This window comes from Pteropus vampyrus, unplaced genomic scaffold, assembly GCF_000151845.1.
Source record: "Pteropus vampyrus isolate Shadow unplaced genomic scaffold, Pvam_2.0 Scaffold109, whole genome shotgun sequence".
Classification (NCBI taxonomy): Eukaryota; Metazoa; Chordata; class Mammalia; order Chiroptera; family Pteropodidae; genus Pteropus; species Pteropus vampyrus.
In genome coordinates, this window is record NW_011888890.1 from 2,918,991 (window position 1) to 2,938,541 (window position 19,551).

At 34.0% G+C, this 19,551-nt stretch overlaps 1 protein-coding gene across 31 annotated transcripts in view; it reads right to left on the bottom strand.

Moving 5' to 3' along the window:
• BNC2 (basonuclin 2) overlaps positions 1-19,551 on the bottom strand; it is a 399,821-nt gene that overhangs the window by 146,947 nt on the left and 233,323 nt on the right. For all 31 annotated transcript variants that reach the window (XM_011365317.2, XM_011365316.2, XM_011365315.2 and 28 more), the window contains one exon: positions 44-146. In XM_011365317.2, the coding sequence (XP_011363619.1) occupies positions 44-146 (103 nt within the window). The remainder of the gene's footprint in view (positions 1-43; positions 147-19,551) is intronic.

The window sequence follows — 19,551 nt, forward strand, 5'->3', positions numbered from 1 at the left end:
TGAACATAACAAGAACAGGAAGAAAAGTCCAGATTTTCCTCACCATGTGCCACCCAGCCATGTTTACACTGATCGCAAGTCCTCAGGTTAATCTTCCCCGGCTGAAAACATTCACACGTGCAGTTTACCAGTGTGCAACGGATGGCCTGAAAAATAAAAGAGGGGAAAAAAAGATCAGCATCTCTTCCAAGGCACTATATTTCAACAGTTTACTAAATAGCACACACTTCCATTTTTGAAGTCTTTATGTTGGTAGGGGCCTGGAAAGTTTTTTTAAACCTTCGAAATCTCTGACCAAAAAAATGTAAGAAAACAAGGCTCATTCACTAATAGGATGTTTCATGTTATTCATACGTAACCCTGAAATTAGAAACAAAGACAAAGTAGAGTAAGAATAAAGGATTACTTATTCTATAAAATGCTGTATTTGTAACACCATGGATCCAAAAGAGAAAAAAAATATTGCTGTTACTATATAGTCCTATATTGCTGTTACTATATAAGTTTATCCATTTGGCACTAATGCAAAAAAAATATAAATTCTAATACGACAATGTTCAAGTGAAATGCTGATGAAAGTAAAACACAACATACAAATATTATTAGAATATTCTTTTTTTCTGCTGAATTGCACTTAAATACTTTGTTAATCTTTCAAAAACATCCTGAAAGACAGTCCCATTAGCCCAACTAGACCTAGCATACTTCTTATATTAATCATTTCCCAGTTCCTTGTTTTTTTCTCGTTCGATATATTAATTCCACTTTCATTCCTATTTTGAAAATATAAAACAATCCTCCTTTTATTTTAATGATGACATAAGAAAATAAGTTTAAATTTGTTTTAAGATTAGATGTAGAATAGGAAATGCCATTTATGTGAACATTTTCTATTTGGAACAATCCAACTGTATCTTAGAAAACTGACAAATATGCTCAAAAATCTTTCATTTCTTTACAAGTACTTTTAAAAATCATCTCACCAGTTTATATTATAATGTGAATCCACGGAAAATTAGCATAAATGAAGTGCAACTTTTTTATGGATAAAAACCTATGCTTAAGAATTGTGCTATAGCTGACCTGTGCTCCTGGACTACAGTTAATAAATTATCTCATACATTTAGTTCTAATTTGCATGGAAATTCTGAAGACAGAAGGGATTTAGTCCGATCATTCACAGATTAACAATCTACTGTAACTACCTGAACTGCCAGGAAAAGATCTCTCTATAGCTTATATGCAATCAATGATTACTGATTTGAGTGAGAGGGGTACGGGGGCAGAGGCATGGGGCTACCTGAAACTGCAGTTCTGTATCTCAAAGCTATGCTCACTTACATACCTCCAGATGCTCATATTCCTGGAATCATTTGGATTTCTATATAAACTGTCTCATTTGTGAGAGACAGCATTTGACATATCAATATGGTTGGGCCAAATTCCATTTACAGAGAATATGACCGAACAATCTTTTACTGTTCCCTATGCTTTGGATCAGACAAGTTTAAAATATTCCTCTTTTGTTAATGAATATTAAATCTATAGGTTCCTATTTGGTTTCTGATGTTAGAGTACTTACTGTAGACTCTTTTCTTATTTAACCTCCATCCCTAATTTGCTCTTCTGATACCATCAGGGAAATACGCAATTGTATAATCTGCCTGATATTTCAGGGTCTCTTTTCCAGTGTTAACAGGCTAATTATATTTTAGCTAGGTTGTAAAGCTCTGATGTATGTATTAGCGATTAAAGGGCTTAGTAATAAGAAATGAGGATACCAAAGGAAATGATGATTAAGCAAGAATGACGTAAGTATTTGTAGATTGTAAGGAGATGTTTCTCCCAAATTTCTTATTTCAACTTCAGTAGTTTACTGACTGAGCTTATTAGAACTTCTCAGGTTAGAAATAGCTTCTTTGAAGGACATGTTCATTAGTTAATGAACTCATAACTTGATTGTACTATGGTCAAAACAAAATAGTTTATAGGATAGTGTTGCAACTAAAAACAAGGCACTTTACAAACTATCCAATTATAAATTCAGATATGGCAACCAAGTTGACATTAAAATACTGATATAATCTGAAGTGTGATAATAAGATTTCATAAATTCTTTAAAAAAAAAAAAAAACAAATCCTCTACTTTACCCAAATTAAGAGATGACCAATAAAGACAGATGATCTCTCAAAGGCTATATGTTAACTCCAGCCCAAAAGATATATATTTTTTAAATCATTAATTTGATAATATTTAATTATTTTACAAAAATAGCCTAATTTTACATGACATTTAAAAGCACATTTTGTCAATTTTAATTATAGCTATATTCAGGACCAGAACAAATTAAGAGACCGTGGATTTACTTTATTTTTATGTATATTTCTTCACTGGTTGAATCATTGATTGACTTACTCTGAACTAGTTTATGATTCAAATATTTTCTCTTCCTAAATAACTTCATACATCTGGCACATTTGGGAATTAAACTTTTCAGATCATCATCTTTCATGTATATATATAAATTCTATTCTTTTTGTACCTAAACATACAAACATTGGAACACCTCAACTCCTTTTGTATATAAACACATAAGTACTGGAATATCCATTTTGTATTTCTATGAATTCCAGAAGGTCTATTTGTTTTAAATCCAGATTTATATAGACTACGATTGTTCCTTAAGGGAATTATATATATTTAAACAATATGGTCTAAATAAATATTTTGAGTTAGAGACTATTGTGGCTTCAAAGGAAGTTTTATTCTAAATAACATTTTTGAAACGGTATAGAACTTTGACATACTATTTATTCACAACAAAATAGAACCAATGTGATCACTTGCCAACTCACCCACACTTTAAAAAAATAAATTATCATAAAACTATCAAAGCCAGTTAAGCCTCAAAAATGTACATGCTTTACAAGGAGACAGTTGAGAAGAGTAAAAGTGGATAAACTTTCATTTTTATGAGTATATTCATTTCTCCCTTCATTCAGCTAACATGAGTGCTACCCACTCATTGCTGGGCACTATGAACTATAGAAATCCAAAGATGATTAAAAAAGCGGGAGGCAGAAAGGGGACAAGAAAAGTGCAGACCATTTAGTCAGATTGTTCCCACTTATATATGCAGGGACCTTATGCAGGTCAGGCTAACTCAGGCTATCAAACCCTCGATGCCTCCGGGATCCTGATTCATCAAGAATGTCCTGTAATTCTTTCCTCCATCCTTACGTGACCAGCATCCCCCAATCCCCACAAACAACAATATTAATAAATTTTCTTCAGCCTGCAACTTATTAAAAGTAATTTTTCCTTCAGCTTACCTTTACCATGAATTTCTTGAAAGAAAAATCCATGCACCCACCACGCAACTGCTTCCACTTCCTCACTGCCACCTACATTTTAATTTTGCAATCTGAATTCTGTCCCACATGTTCCTGAAACTGCTTTCTCCAAGAGGAATGTTCTCATCACATCTGTTCCCTTATCCTGGTCTTTGTCCTCCTTAGACCTCAGTGCAGCTTGCGGCACTAACTCTTCTTCATAAAGACCAACTATCCTAGTTTTTCTGGCAATAACTTCTCACTCTCTTGCCTCTGTAAATAAATACAGGTGTTTCCCACGGCCAGGTTCTACATTCTTTAATTTGGCAATTTCATCCCCTCCTACAGCTTCAAATATCATCACTATGCAAAAACCATCTCTTTGGAGCCAAGAACTGGGTTAAGTGGCAGGAAATGGATGGCAGAGTCCCCTATGCTCAAGGATTTCACAGTCAGAGTTTGTGGCCAGTAGGGTTTAGAGGAGAGACCCTAAGAACAGAAGGAAGCCCTTCACCAAGTTTAAGAAACACCATCTCTCCTTTTTTATTCCTCTGCCTTTGCTTCTACCAAAAGGTAAGATTTATTTATTTACTTCTAACAGTAAACTATTACCTGTTATCCATAATAGTTAGATTTACTAGATATTTGCCATTTTCCAGATCTTGTGCTAAAAACTTTACAAACATCAACTTTCTTAATCCTAAGAAAATACCACGAGATTGGTACTATTATTACCTTTATTTCACAAACATGGAAGCTGAGGTAGAGATAATTAGGTATCTTGCCTAAAGTCGCTCGACTAGTTAATTCACAAGAATGAGACCCAGGTCTGTGTGAGCTCTCTCTCTGACTGGAAATCTTGATTTAAAATCCTATTCACAGTTAAGCGCAGCCCCTCTACGTGCCCACCATCAAACCCCCACTGTGTACTTTTAACTCCTACCCATCTTTCAGACTGCAACTCAAACATTACTTCCAATTCCCCAGGGCAGTTGCCCTCACCTCCCAATCATGGCAAGTTCCCCATCGGTTTCCTGTTTCACAAGGAATCTTTCTGTCATAGCATTTATCGCAGTTGTGAACATTACATTAATAATTTATCTATGTGTTTTTATAATCTATTACAAATACAATATTATATTTATACATTTGTGTGATTATTTCATTGAGGTCTATCTCCTCATCTAAAGTTTAAACTCCATGAGGGCAGGGCCATATGTGTTGGGTGCTCAAGGCACCTAAAGAAACACATAATTCTCTGAGCCCCTCCTCATCTGTAAAATGAGGGTAACAACATCACAAGAGTGTCAAAAGACTTAAATGAAATAATGAATATAAAGTATATGGCACTGTGCCTAGCAATAGTAAAAGCTCGATAAACCATTTATGACCTCAAGAAACTTTCCACAAATAATATTTGAATTATTTTTTCCTTATGATTCTTCCCAATGTATTAAGTTTTTCCAACACCTTGTAAAATGCTTAACACATATTTAGTCTTAATTAATAAATGAACACTTTGACATACAGAGGCCATACTATTCATACTATAACCCTCTACAGTGAGTACAACAGGGATTATTAGTTTTAATACTGCGGTTCAGATATGTTTATATGGGTGTTTCATAGCTCTTAAATGATAGGGTAAATTTCCCAATTATTAATCAGTTTATTTCTATTACTCATAGAAAAAGGAAGAAAACATACAATTAAAACCAGTATATTATAAAAAACATTCAAAAGTATCTCAATTACATGAAGTAGGCCAATCTAGTATAAAAATATTTGATCCAGTTTTGATCAGTAACACTTTTATATTTGAATATTAAATAAAAGTACATTTGAAAGTATTTGGATGAATTCCAAAGCCCTACTCAAATAACAGATTCTGTTCTCATTACAATTGAAGTCTTTTCAGCTTTATTATACTCATAGCTGGTTTGAACTCCACAGATATATGTAAACTGAACATCTATCTTCTTACCAAATGGCATTTCTCAGGAAAGTACAGAATGATGCTTCGGCTTATAGTTAATGTATCTCACAGAAGAACTATACACAACGCTAATTAATTAATCTTCTATTAGTTGTTCTTTGTTTGGGAACATTTACACAATTTACCTGAGAAAAAATAACAAAAGGCAAAAAATAAGGCTACGGGGCAAAAAGAAATATAAAACACATATTCTGAAGGAGCAACCATAGAAAGAAAACCACCCCCACCACCCACATACCAAAAAAAATCCACTAAAAATAAAACTAATTTCAGTTCTGGGTTTTGTCTTTCCACAAAACAAAACAAAACAACAAAAAACTATTTGCAGGGAGTGAAACGTTCATTAACCCTGACCAAATCTCCCATATATAACTAAAAATCCACTTTCTCCTTGTTTATTTCTAGGGATGATACCAAGATTTACAACTTAGATTATGAAATCCTACTTCAAACATTTAAAAATGTTTAACAGTTAAATACATGAACTACATTTAAGACAATTATAGAAAAGACTAATGATTAATACAGCATCCATTCTGTTCTATCAGTTTCTACTGTAAACTTAGGTGGCATGATCTAGGTGTATAAATTAATTGGCTATGATGAATATCAGTGACAAGGTTCACTGTCTTTACTTTTAACAAGAACAAATTTCTTAATAAATTGAATTTTCTACTTTGGAGGTTGCAAGTAAGTATCACAAATATGTAGAACTGGCCAACCATTCATGAGGATACAAAGTAGTCTATGTTATAATTAATTTTTACTAATTCATCACTGCATATGTTATTCACTTCTGAACATATGAATCTTTTTATTGGGTGGGAAAATTATCCTTCAAAGACTTCTATCTAACAATATGTAAAAAAATACTATAGAAACTAACTTTTCCAGGATTGTCACAGATTACACTGTAGTAATTACAAAAAAAAACAGTCACCAAGCATGATGAACGAAGAGAGTGATCTTGTACATGACCAAAAAGATGCAGAAAAATTAATAGGACTTCCACAGACATTTAAGACAGTACTTTCAAGCACTGTCACAAAGGTTCTAAAGAACTCACATGATAGTAGTGGTGATTAAGTCAGAAAATAGCACCCTGTATAATTTTCAGGACAGTTTTTTCCCTTCCATTGTCACATGGCTGGTACATAAAACTACTGGAAAAGAAACAACTTTCGAAAGAAGTACTATGAATATTGGCTAAGACTTGGAACATCTATATCGTATTGCCTTTTTAGAAGAATTCAATGTCCTGAATTTGGTCAAGTTACAGTGTAGACCGAGCAAAGAAATTTTTTTTTTGCATGGTGGACAGCTTCTGAGCTTACTTATGACCAACATAAACTATATGACTGCACGAGAAATTTACTTTTACTTGATTATAAAGCTCATACACAATGAAAGTAAAAGTATATCCTACAATATTTTGTAATCAGGTATCAAAACAATACAAAAAACTGTGAGTTAGGTAGACATAGCGCATTAATCAAAAGACTCATGTTTTAAATAACCAAATACGTTTTATAACTTTTATAACCTAAAAAGTCTTATCTCACTCTGACCATGAGACTATTAATATCAATCTATAGTTTGTAGTAAGGTATGTTTTCTGTATTTCTACAGAACACATAAATCTAAATTTGAATGGGCAATGTTCACAAGAAGTGATCATCAGTGATTATAAAGTATACTGTAAAAGTTAGAGTGTTAGACTGCAATGTAAATGCCACTATTCATAAAATAATAATAATAACAGGAAATAAGAAGCAATGAAGTTATTTCTGTGGCTGTCTGAATGGCGAAAATTCATATACTGGGAAATTATAGTAAAAGTATTTATCTTATTTGGTGGTAAAATAAATGAGAAATCAAAGAACAACCCTTCGATAGAAGGTTCCTTAAAATCGGTCTGTTTTTAATGTCATATAAATAAAAAGCAACCTCATCAAAATGATCATTTTGCTGTATCTATGTGCTGTGAAATTTCTTGATCTCTTTTCAACAATTAGATCTTGTCACTAAGTAAAAGATTTAAAAACAAATGGTCAGTACAGACTCACTACATCATCTTTACAATAAACACATCAAAACAACTGAAAGATATTCACTGGGCAAAGGTGGCCTTTGAAAGTATTTACTGTTAAAAATTAAGAGATTTAAAAACCTTATTTTGAGTTTGCTTTAAAAGGTATGATTCCCCCTATCGACTGGCAAATGGATAAACAAAATATGGCACATCCATCTAATGGAATATTATTTGGCCATAAAAAGACATGAACTATTGATACAAACTACAATATGGATGACCCTTGAAAACAATATGCTAAGTAAAATAAGCTAGTCACAAAAGACCATAGAGTATATGATTCCACTCATATGAAATGTATGGAGCATAGAAATCTGTAAGATAGAAAGTAGTTAGTGGTTACTTTGGGCTTCCGTGAGAAGATAGTGGCGGAGCAGGGAGGTGGCAGTGGCGGGTAGATAGCTAAAGTTTTCCTTTTTGAGGTGATGAAACTGTTGCAAAAATGACTGTGATGATGGTTGCACATAACTGTGACGATGCTAAAATCCACTGAATTGTACACTTTAAATGGGTAGACTATATGGCATATGAACTATATCTCAATAAAGCTGTTTAAAAGTGGGGAGAGCAAAACCCACTGCATCGCTTGGTTTCTTTTAGTAGTGTTAAATCATTTAATTCATGAAGTACTATTTCCCCAGAAGACAAAGTGGCATAATATCCATCTTTAACCCAGTAGGACTTCAATATACAAATGATAAGTGAGTGAATGAACAGAAGGCAAAAAAAAAAAAAAAAAAAAGAATTTCACTGCTCCTTAAATTTGAAAATACTTTCTACTTTGAAAATGTGAAAACCTAATCTATCCATTTAAAAACTGACAATTTTTAAATTTGCTGTTACTTTTCTATCGTGAAAATCCAGGATATCTTCAAAATATATGGGGGAGGAAGGGACATCTCAGTTATAATGTGCAGCTTATTAATATATTTAAAAGACTAAGAGAATTTGTTTCGAATTGATAATAGTGAATACCGTCATATATACTAGCAAAAATATTCCTCAACTTTGTGTGATGAAAAAATTACTTCAGCAAAAGTCAAGAAATAAACTTGGTTTAGGGGGAGGAGGCAAAGAGGGAAAACTATAAACTTCTGAGTAGATGTTTATATACGAGTGTGAATGTTTCTATGACTATGTGTGAATACATAAATACAAACAAGGAGAAAGGGACATAAATAAAGGCACATAAATTTTCACAGACATGGATCCAATGAGCATCTATAGTCATTATCTTACGACCACAACCTACTATCAATCGACATGAGGAAGACCCCATTTAAATAATTTAGGTGTTCAGAGTAAAAATCAACAGCGGGATATAGCCAATTATATAAGGAAAATACCCAGGCTTCTATGGCATCAAAGCATATGTAGGCTTCAGAGTGCGTGTGTTATGTTTTTCTCCCCGCAATTAAATTAGGCCTATGGTAATATAAGCTATTTTGTTAGGCTATTAGTAATATTAGAGAAAGAGGAAATGAAAAGGCATTTCAATTTGGGCAGAAAAATTTTATTTTCTTACCTAACAGTTAACAATTAAGATATTCCATTTATTGCCTGTATGCTTACAAATTTTACAGACTATTTAGGCAGCTGTGATAACATAACTAGAAAGGAAATATTCTTTCCATGAACACAGCTATCATCTAATTGAAAATAAGGGGTTAGCTCACTATAAAAAATATTTTAACTAAACTCAGTCTACATTTACCAGAATATATAACTATATAAGTAGTCAATGCACCTCTGATATATGAATGCTAAGTGATAATCATCTCATTTCACCTTAATGTTGAATCAGCAATTTTGTATTCCACTGATATACATTTTATTCATTTTCACTAATGCAATTTGAAAGGTGGTAATGTGATTACATTTCTCTGTGGCATTCATGAAAACAATTACTAATATAATATGATAGGGAAGACGTTAATAAGGAAGGGATTTATAATGAGATGCAAGAAGATTTATAAACCTTTAAGCACTTACAAAGAAATACTCCTCATTAGGCAAGAAGCAAAACAAGATAAAAAGATAAAAACCTAAATTCTGGTATTTCAGAAGCAGCTTCAACCCTGGGAAGAACGATTTGCATGATGATGCACACTTTGGTGACCAAGCAGAGATGTGCAAGAGTAACCCAAGACGTGGCCTATGTTGTGTCAACTATAAGACATCATCCTAAATTGATGTCTCTCCTTTGCAGACAGACAACATGGGAAGGACTCCTTTAAGGAAGGAGTCCCTCTAAATCTTTATCCTCTATAATAGGAGCCAGCCACATTATTTCAAATTCCAAAGCACAGTAATCAATCCATTTACCAAGCAGGAGCATAAGGAAGATGACCTTTTAACTAAATTTACTCTTCTAGGTTAGTAAAAAGAATCTACCCCAGTGAAGCAACAATGAAGACAGTTGTATTTCAGAACATATCCTTTCAAATGATAATTCTGATTATCCAGGCCAATTGACACAGCCTTTGTGAGACCACTAATACCCCACGTTTGTACAGTGCTGTGAAGCTTGCATAATACTTAAAATACATTCTTGTATTTAATCACCAAAATCCCCCAAATTAGAGATTTTTCAAACAGCAGAAAATGAGGCTCTGATATGTCCTTAAATGGCTACAGACAGTAACCCAGGGCTCTTTCCATTCTGCCTGTATGAGAGGCAAGGATCTGAACAATCCCTTTCTACCCTCCTCCACAGTGAACCTTTCTCAGATATTTTTTCAGTTCCAATAGGCATTTAAGACCGAAAAGGAGATGTGGATGAAACTATACACAAAGGGAGAGGAGTGGGTGAAGGTTTGAGCAACTTGAAAAGACAGGGAAACTGCTAAGTAAGCAGTTAACAATACTAGGATATTCTACAAACAAAATGGTATATTTAAGAGAAAGTGACTCTGAACAGCTTTCTATAGAGTCTTTAAATGGTTATATTAAGAAAGTCCAAAATATGAATAAAGTAAGACAAAGTATTCCCAAGAACACTTGGTTTATTTTACATCATCTTACTTTCACCTGTCTTGGGACTGTCCATTGGTAGCTTATCTTGTTGTTACCAAACATTTTAATATCTTCCATTATGCGTATAACTGTGCATCATAATTATGCCTATGGAAGAATATGTTTCTTTGCCCGAGAGTAGGTCACCTCAGGAATCATACCTATTACAAATAATAATAATGATATGATGAATGTTATTTATGTTAGGTCACAGATTCCCCAAAGACATGTGCAGAGATCTGGACTGGCTTCATTAGAGGGTCATAGAAATCACTAAAGGTACATCTTGATTTTTACCACTGGCTACAGTCATTGAAATTTTTCAAGTGAAACCTCTCAGGTGATACATTTTTTAAAAACACAAATATAATATTATCATTTCTTGAAAAAGGTGATTTTCTCGAATTCAAAAGGCTATATTCAGATGCTCAGAGAAATCCCACAAATTTTTACGGACTCCATAAGCATCTGAGGGGAAAATGTGCCCTTGGGTGTTGAAAAAACACTATTCTCTTTTCTCTTTTAAGGATTAGTTGGTTTAAAAGACAAAGAGAGACATGTATTTATAGAGAAAGATAGCAAAGAACAGACCATCTAGCTGCTAACAAATGCTTCAACATCCCTGAGCAAACGGAGAGACCTATGCGATAGCTGTCAGGAACTCTGAGCTAACTCTCAAAAATTAAGAAATAAATAGAAAAGCATTGTGGAAATAGAGGGAGTCTTCCAGAACAATGTTAATGTCATCTTGGGCATGTGGACTGGGGTCACGTGTGTGTCAGCTGAATCAACATAATGGGCTATAACAGCTTCGAAGCAGATAATATGGTCCACTGGGTCAATAATCCGTGAACTAAGAAGGATTTACTTGATAGACTATAAATGGTTCATAAGAACTCAAGAATCACTCCATCAGATCAAAAATCCAATTTTCATATGGTGCCTTTCTACGAATTAGCCAAAAGAAAGTAATAGCTCTGAAGGACTTCAAGGTCTATCAGTTAAAAATTTACTTTTCAAAGAACAGTGCAGAGGAGGAAGTAAGAATTAAATGTCTCCCCCCTCTACGCCCATGAACTAACCTATTTTAAGGGGAAAAAATATATATATTTTATGATGGAAAGCTAATATACCACAGGAAATATTCAAGGGGCTTTTCACATTTTCCTATGGGTGCTTGACTCTGTGGAACCAAACAAATGAAATGTACACACACGCATTCATTCACTCTCTCTCTTTCTCTCTCTCTCTCTCTCTCTCTCTCCCTCCCCCTTCTCTCCAACCCCATCCCCACCCTCGTCTCCACATACCTCTACATATGCTATTGATAAGTAAATTACAAAACACTATTGCTAGTGTAGAAACATTTAAAAATGAAGATTCTTATTTTATTTTTGTTTCTCTACATGGTTTGTAATGTGGGTCTGCTGTGTGAGGCCTGTGGAGATAAATAGATACTGGCAAACTCATCTTCATGTATGGAATAGTAGGAAAATAACTACAAAAGGTAAACAGTAAAAACTACAGTATGTTTTTAACATTTAAGAGAGAGAGGAAAAGGTCAGTTTCTTGGATGGTTAGAACTTATATAGCCAGGGTTCACAGGTAACTGCAACTTCTGCCCACTTTAGAATGCAGAGAAATAGTAGCCTTTACCCTGTATCTGTGAATTTGATTACATAGTCACACTAGGTGATAGTGGTTGCAGATTAATTTTTTTTTAATGTAAGCCTATCTATGTGAATAATTGTATTTGCTAAGTTCATGGCAATGAAGAAAAGCAGAGAAAAATGCTCCAAAAATATAACAGGCTGTAATTAGGCTTCTTAACAAGAAAGAATTCCTTTACTAGGGAAGAAAATGTGATCTATCACCTCTTGCTCTCAAAATACTATTAGCCTCTCTTCATCATAAGGACAACAAGAAGGAATCTTTTTCTTTTTTACAGAATAACACTGAATAAAACAATAGATGTTTTTACATCAAAGTGTATTAGCTATTGACATAAGCTCAGTTCTCTTAACTTTTACGCAAGGGAAAGAAAAATTCCAATAACTCTGAAATAGACAGATAAAACTTTCTCTGTGGCTATGGCCATGTACTATTATATGTAACTGCTTATTTTTAAAAAGAGCCTTATTGGTACTCTCCGAAGTATTTTCTTTTACACATAGCTTTATCCTATAATTTTGTCCCTGTTGGGCACGCTGCCTAAATTTAAACACAAACAGTCAAGCAATGAAGAAACATTAACACATTTACTGTGAACAAAAACTCCCAGTTGTACAGTGAAATTTTAATACATTTCAACTTATCTCTTTTACTAATGGGGAGAGTACAAACCCTGCAGGAATTCGCTCTGCAAACTGGTAATTACAGTAGACTCACTTTTTTATAATGCATATGTATAGTCAGACACAAAAAACCCTGGCTGCCCTTTTGATGTAGGTTACAATAAGAATGTTTTAAAAATTATGAAAATCTAGAGCAATTCTAAAGGAATGCATTATTTTATGGAAAACTGTCTTTTAATTCATATATGGACACAAATAGACATATATTTAGATATTTGCTTTGTACATCAGAAGGCACAATCTTTATCAGCATGTACTTTTATGTAATTTTCCCCATAATCTTAATGTACAAAACAAATCCATTCCTTTTTTTACAAAGCTAGATGTGATTTTGAATATCATAATTTGTCTATAACATAAAGATGATGTTCTTTCATTCCATGCTGGTTTTCCTATGTGTCTCCTCTAGTATAGAGGATTTAAATCTATATTTTGAGATCTCTTACAATCTCTTCATCAAATAATTAAGGATTTCAAACCAAAAATTTGTCTCTTAGTATAGGAATAAGTGCCCCTTGGTTAAAAAGACCCTATGTACATACCTGTAGAGAACAAGAACCACACACTGTAATATTAATAACAGAAGCACAGAGAGTTGACGGAAATGAAGTAAAATTTCTGTCGCTATTCACATCACTTGCTAAACATTTTACATTTAGCTATCAAATTTCTGGTTCTGTAACAACTTCCTAAGAAATTGAAATCTGACAGACTGCTGAGAGGCTATCAATATATAATTTACGCTAAACTCATGGTTCTAAGTATTGGCATACAGGGGAAAAATGAAAGCAGAGAATGTTTTTAAGTAGACATAATTTTTGTAATATTTTGTAAATTTCAAAATAATTAAATGAATTTGCTAAAATGTCCACCTGTGACGGAGTAGCAACTATAAATTCCAGGGGTATCTATCTGAAAATGAAAACTTATAATATTCACATAAAACATACAACATATACTACAAAGTTTTACAAAATATGCAAGTGGCTATACAGAAATCATTTCCTGGCCTCCAGCTTGAGATAAGAGAGCGATGAGAGGTAAACATTCTTAGTAGGCTTGGCTGTGGCAGAATCCACTCAGCATTAGAGGGAAGAAACATTTTAGATATATTAGAAAAAACTATCCTATTCTAAGAATGCATATCTAGCTCTTCTTCTAGGTAATATCAGTGACATTCTGACCTTAGGTCTCCCTGTCATTACAGAAAAAGAAAACTCTCTCCTATTACCATCTCTTTGCTCCCAAAGGCTACTTATATAATAGTGCCCAAAACCAAAAGAGAAAGAGAGAGACGGAGGGAGAGAGGGAAGGAGGGAGGAAGGAAGGGAGGAAAAAGTGAGAAAGGAGGGAAGAAAGAGAAAGAAAGAAAAGGAAGAAAAAAAGAGGTAAAAGAAAAGAAAACCAGGCTTGTCACAGTTCACGATCCAGACTTTTAGGCACTGGCTGTCACAGGCAATGCATGTATCCTTGTGCAACACCTACTGCTTCTATCTGGCAATGAAATGACACACTTCCCATTTTATAAAATGCTAAACGTTATATCTGTGTGCATGTGTGTGTGTACATACACACACAGATACACACACACACACACACATATAGTCAGTTTTACAGCTGTCCTTTTTCTTTGATTCCAGTGTTACTAAAAATTTCAAGTAACTTGTGGCTTTAATATGAATAAATTAACAGAAGTATACCTCAAGGACAGCTAGATGTAAAACTTCAGCCTCTGCAAAATCCATTCGCACTGTATAAACAAACACAACTGAACATTAAAGAGCAACACCTCTAAAATGTATGTGGTCTGTAACAAAGCATTCATGCCCTCATTTGCTAAGTCTATTACTCCAAAGACACTGCTAGAAGTTGTGAAACACAAACGAATATAACATCTGCTCCCTCATAACTGAATTTTGAAGGCAAACTGACCAGAGATGAGTTTAACACCAACCATGCTCATGTAATTTGAAGGGTTAAATCATAATTCTTGTGCTATAGTGATTTACAACTTTCTTAGGGTCAAAAGGAAAGTAGAAATTCAATATTCTAATTCCCATACTACAAGCACAGTGATGGATGTGAAAGAAAGCCTACAGAAGCAGCCCTTCACGACAAACATACACACCCTTCCAACACCTTCTCCAAATGAATGGGTTGCTAGATTTGTCTTTCAGTAAAGGTAAAAAGTAGGTTGAGGGAATCAATTTGAATTCATTGCACAGGCTGATGAAATCCTCCCAATCGGCTTTCCTGCTGTGGAAAGGAATGAAATGGTCCAACTATTATAGAATCTTGTTTAATACATGAAAAACAAGTAATATATCAAGTATGTTCACACTTTTATACACTTCAAATTTTCTTTAATGATTTAGAGGGCATTTCCATATGTTGTCGTGCCTCCACCTCTTCAAGTTCTGTCAGACAGTCAATATATTATTGGATGACTGGATGATCAAATACACACAAAGCTTTGGTGGTATGCAAAGAATGAAAAAGGAAGACGGCAGCAACCAACAATGTTTTACTGCATTTATCATTCACCCACATTCAAAACTCTGATATACAAGAAACCCATACCTAGCCCACATTATGTATTTTAAACAATCTAAGAGAGACTCTAGATGACCACAGACACTGCTATTCATGAAACTGGACATCAGTGTCAAAAACAAACAAACAAAAAACAAACAAAAGACATAGCACAAGTTGGTTTTCCACAAAGTACCTCATAGTTTTATTTGTTTTGACTGTTTCCTACACTATTTACACAATTAGCATGTTTTATTTAGGTGAACCATAAATAGATCATGAAAGCACAATTCAATGTGATTCCACTGAAACATTATCTGAATATCTATAGAGCTGGCAGTGCACGTTTTAATATTTTATGTTTGATCATATCCAGTATATATGAAGCTATTATTTTAATTGTAAAATATATTACCTGTGTTCAAGTTAACACCAAGGCATAGCTGCCAGATGGTATGCCCTGGATATAAGTAAAGTAGGAGTGGTAGAATTTTAAATGGGTGTGTATTTGCACAATATTACTTTCTTTTAAAATACTAGTCTGCAGACATATTCAGCTTTTTACCTCTTACCTAGAGATTAAACAATTTCAGAGTTTGACTATATGAGGGTTATCTAGCAAAAATCTAATTATCAAAACATCATTTGCAAAATTTACCTCCATGAAAAATATTTTAGATTATGTCAATTCATTGAAATAAAGATCCCCCCCCCAATTAATCTATTTGCTTAATTTTAAAAAGTTGATAGGGAGGAAATATCTTCTGATGCTGCAAGTAGAATAAAGTGGTAGTGTTATAGCAGCTACTAAAGCTTGTTTGTGTGTGAGGCTATTATACTCAGTTAATAACTTGAGGCTCTCTGCACACAGGTGTCAGCTATGTTCCTTTTCAGTTGCGAAAACAAAACATATAAAGAACAAGGATGAGAAATGTAAAACGTGTGCTAATAATACCTCCAATGAGAAACTGCTTCTTGCTTTAATTTGGAATCACAGAAAGTAGAGCTGGTATACCTTTTATTATTTAGACATCTTAGACAGAGCAAAGGGAGTTTTACACTGAAGGTGAGATTTACCAATGTGCTGAGAAAACAAAATTTTTTATCACAATCTCATCTTTTGCTATGGGTCATGTGTTTCCACTTCTTTAAAAACAAAGCAAAACAAAATTCTTATCTATTAAATATAAAAGAGAACAGGTGTGTGTGTGTGTGTGTGTGTGTGTGTTTTAGAATCATCCATGGCACTTTATGCAGTTATCCAGGATCACACTCCAGAATTAATGAAGTAGAATCTTAAGTACACTTGCACAACCCCAAGAGGGAGTGAGCCTCATCAAATCTTGCACCCTGAGAATCCTCACCCTAGTCTCAGCCTTATAATTGTTAATATTATTGTTGTGCTGCTAAGAGGTATGAAACCATGCTAAGAACTAAACAAATGGACAAAAAGCAGATGGTCTGTCTGAAGGACTTTGGGGGTAAAGGGAAATCCCAAACTTGTTCCACATCCCTTTGGGCATTGTGAAGAAAGTAAGCAGTTTCCTGAGGAAGACTTCAGGAGCTTTTCCAAAGTTAGAAAGCAAAGCCTCTCACAGGGAGCTGTGGGCCAAGCCAACTGCTGAAGCAAGTTCCTAATAGATACTCCTGACCCTGAAACTGATGGAGAGGCAAAGAGAAGCTGGGGAGGGCCAGGGTCTGGGCACCTAAATGGCTATCCATTTTCATTTTAAATGGATGCAGGGACGAGGCATAAATGATTAATATGACTAATCAATTCCCTTAGTAATTCCCTTCCTTCCTACCACCACCACTCACTAATTTTTCAATATGCATTTAAGAAAGTAGAGAGTTTGCCTACCACTGGCAATGGTTGCAGTTAACACTTTTCTATAAATGGAAGGCAGGTAATACCTGTACATTTTAAAGTAATGCATAGGAAAGTGCCCAGCACAGTCCATCTGATATATATGCTCAATAATGTTTCTCTTCCCTTCCCAGTTCCCTCCTTTGTACACAATCACTGAAATATGGAAGCCATATACAAGAATCAAGTTTTAACATACTTAAAAATTTCTAAGGACAGGGTGCTAATCTGCTTTTATATATATATATTTATTTATTTATATTTATTTATTTATTTTTGTCATTCTAAACCCCTTACAGCAAATACATCCTTCATGCCAGACCCTTATGAATACAAAGCAGGTTCTCCTCCTAACTCACAGTAATTGTAAGTGAATTGGGCCAAATGGTTCCCAAACTGATTTTTGAAAGACTGATATGCCCTCTTCTGGTTTCTTATTTAAAAAAAAAAAAAAAAAAAGATAAGAAACATGTTAGTTTATTAGAGGCATAAAAATCTGAGGTAAAGAGTGGTCTGTTTATTTACTCTGTTTACTAATAATTTTAATTACATAATAGAGATTTTCACAGGTAAGTGATATTTGAAAGATCCAATATTATGAAAGGTGAGGATATCATCCCATGATATGGTTTTCAGCAATTTTTGAATTTTTCCCCCAAGTCAAGTATCAATGCTGAAGATGATATACACTGCAGGAACAGGGGTCAGAAAAGGAAAATCAAAACATGTGTACCCACCAGCAAAATTTAAGAAAAAGTCCTTCCCTCGGTGCCACACGCCCCATGAGTGCACCCAATGTATGCCCATGCAGGCCTGCTTTCACAGCTCTGGGTCAAGAGCAATGCCAATTAGTGTCAACTGTGATGGGGTTTTAGAGATGCGGCCCTTTGTCTTGAAGGAAGTGGGCTGCAACCACCAACTTACTGTACAGAGGCAACCTAACAACCCATTAGATGGAAATGACTTTTCAGCCACTTCCTCCAGGGACTACATCAGAAACTGATGGCTTAGACAGATGGGAACATTTTTACATTTCTGTATTAACTGCATCCAGGAAGGTGGATTTTTATCATTTAATGCTGCCCAATCCTCATTTCATTTCCTTTCTTCCGTGTTATTCCTCATTCCCTATAATATTGATATACAATATTACCTAATAAAATGGTGAACTAAATACTTTAGATATAGAGGGTGCTATCTCACTGTGTGTATTAAGAGCATTCTAAGGGTCAATCACGAAAACTTTTGTGAATTGCTAAAAACAAGAAATTTCATTACTGGAATACTGTTCTGGAGTAACATTCTGTGTTTTGAAAAAAATACTAATAGTTATACCTTTTATGCTTCCAACTGTCAAATTAGTATTAGATTTTACTAAATCTATCAAAAAGCAAAGTAATCCTATTCCTTAGTCCATAAAGAATGGTGTTAAGTACTGCAAACAGGAATGTTCATCTTTTTGTTGCAAAGTCAAGGCTGGGGCTCTCATCCAGCATTGTATTAATTGGGTATGTGTTGTTTTAGTAATGAAAATAAAATTTACTTCCATTCGCAGCATGAAATAGAATGGTAATGTTATACAAGAAAACTTGCAATCAGTTAAAATTTAAATTTGCACATTCTTTAAAATGTAAATGAAAAACAAACAGATTTATTGAATGCAACCCATGTAAATACTTGCTAAATGTTTAACAACCAGGTTTGTCCTAACTAATCCATTCAAAAGCCACGTGCAAAAGTGCTCAGCTGAAGAATATCATTTTGAAACATTAAACATCCATGTACATAAACATAATCATCAATAAACAGATCTCAATCACTTTCAGAATAGAGATATCTAACAATCAGAACATCCTTTTTGGTCCAAGATGCTTCAGTTTGGACAAAACCAAAAGGAGATAGGAGGATGGAAGTATTATGAAATCTGGCAATGACATGAGGTTTTTCAGTAACATTTTAATTTTAGGTGGGCTTCAACATCTCAAATCTGCTGTTGGTGTTTCTGCTCATAATCTCAGCTGAGTTTACTAATGCAGTAAGAGATGTAAAGTTCTTTTCTTTCTGTTTAGATTCTCTTTAAAAGCTTTCTCAAGCTCCCTCTTAAAAAATCAGATGTCTTATAAAACATCTAACATGGAATATTCTGTCACAGTCCTGATTAAAACATGTTTAGAAATTTCATATAAATTGTCAATTTCTTTCCTTGCTCAAATCGAATATAAAAAGATATAAAGGTATATAAACTCTAGTAAATAAAGCTTTGTATGAGTTTGTATACTAAATAAAATCTTATATAAATAATATTAAAGGTCTTGAGTTTTATTGATTTGGATGTTGGCAAGATAGTCAATTCTTTTTATCT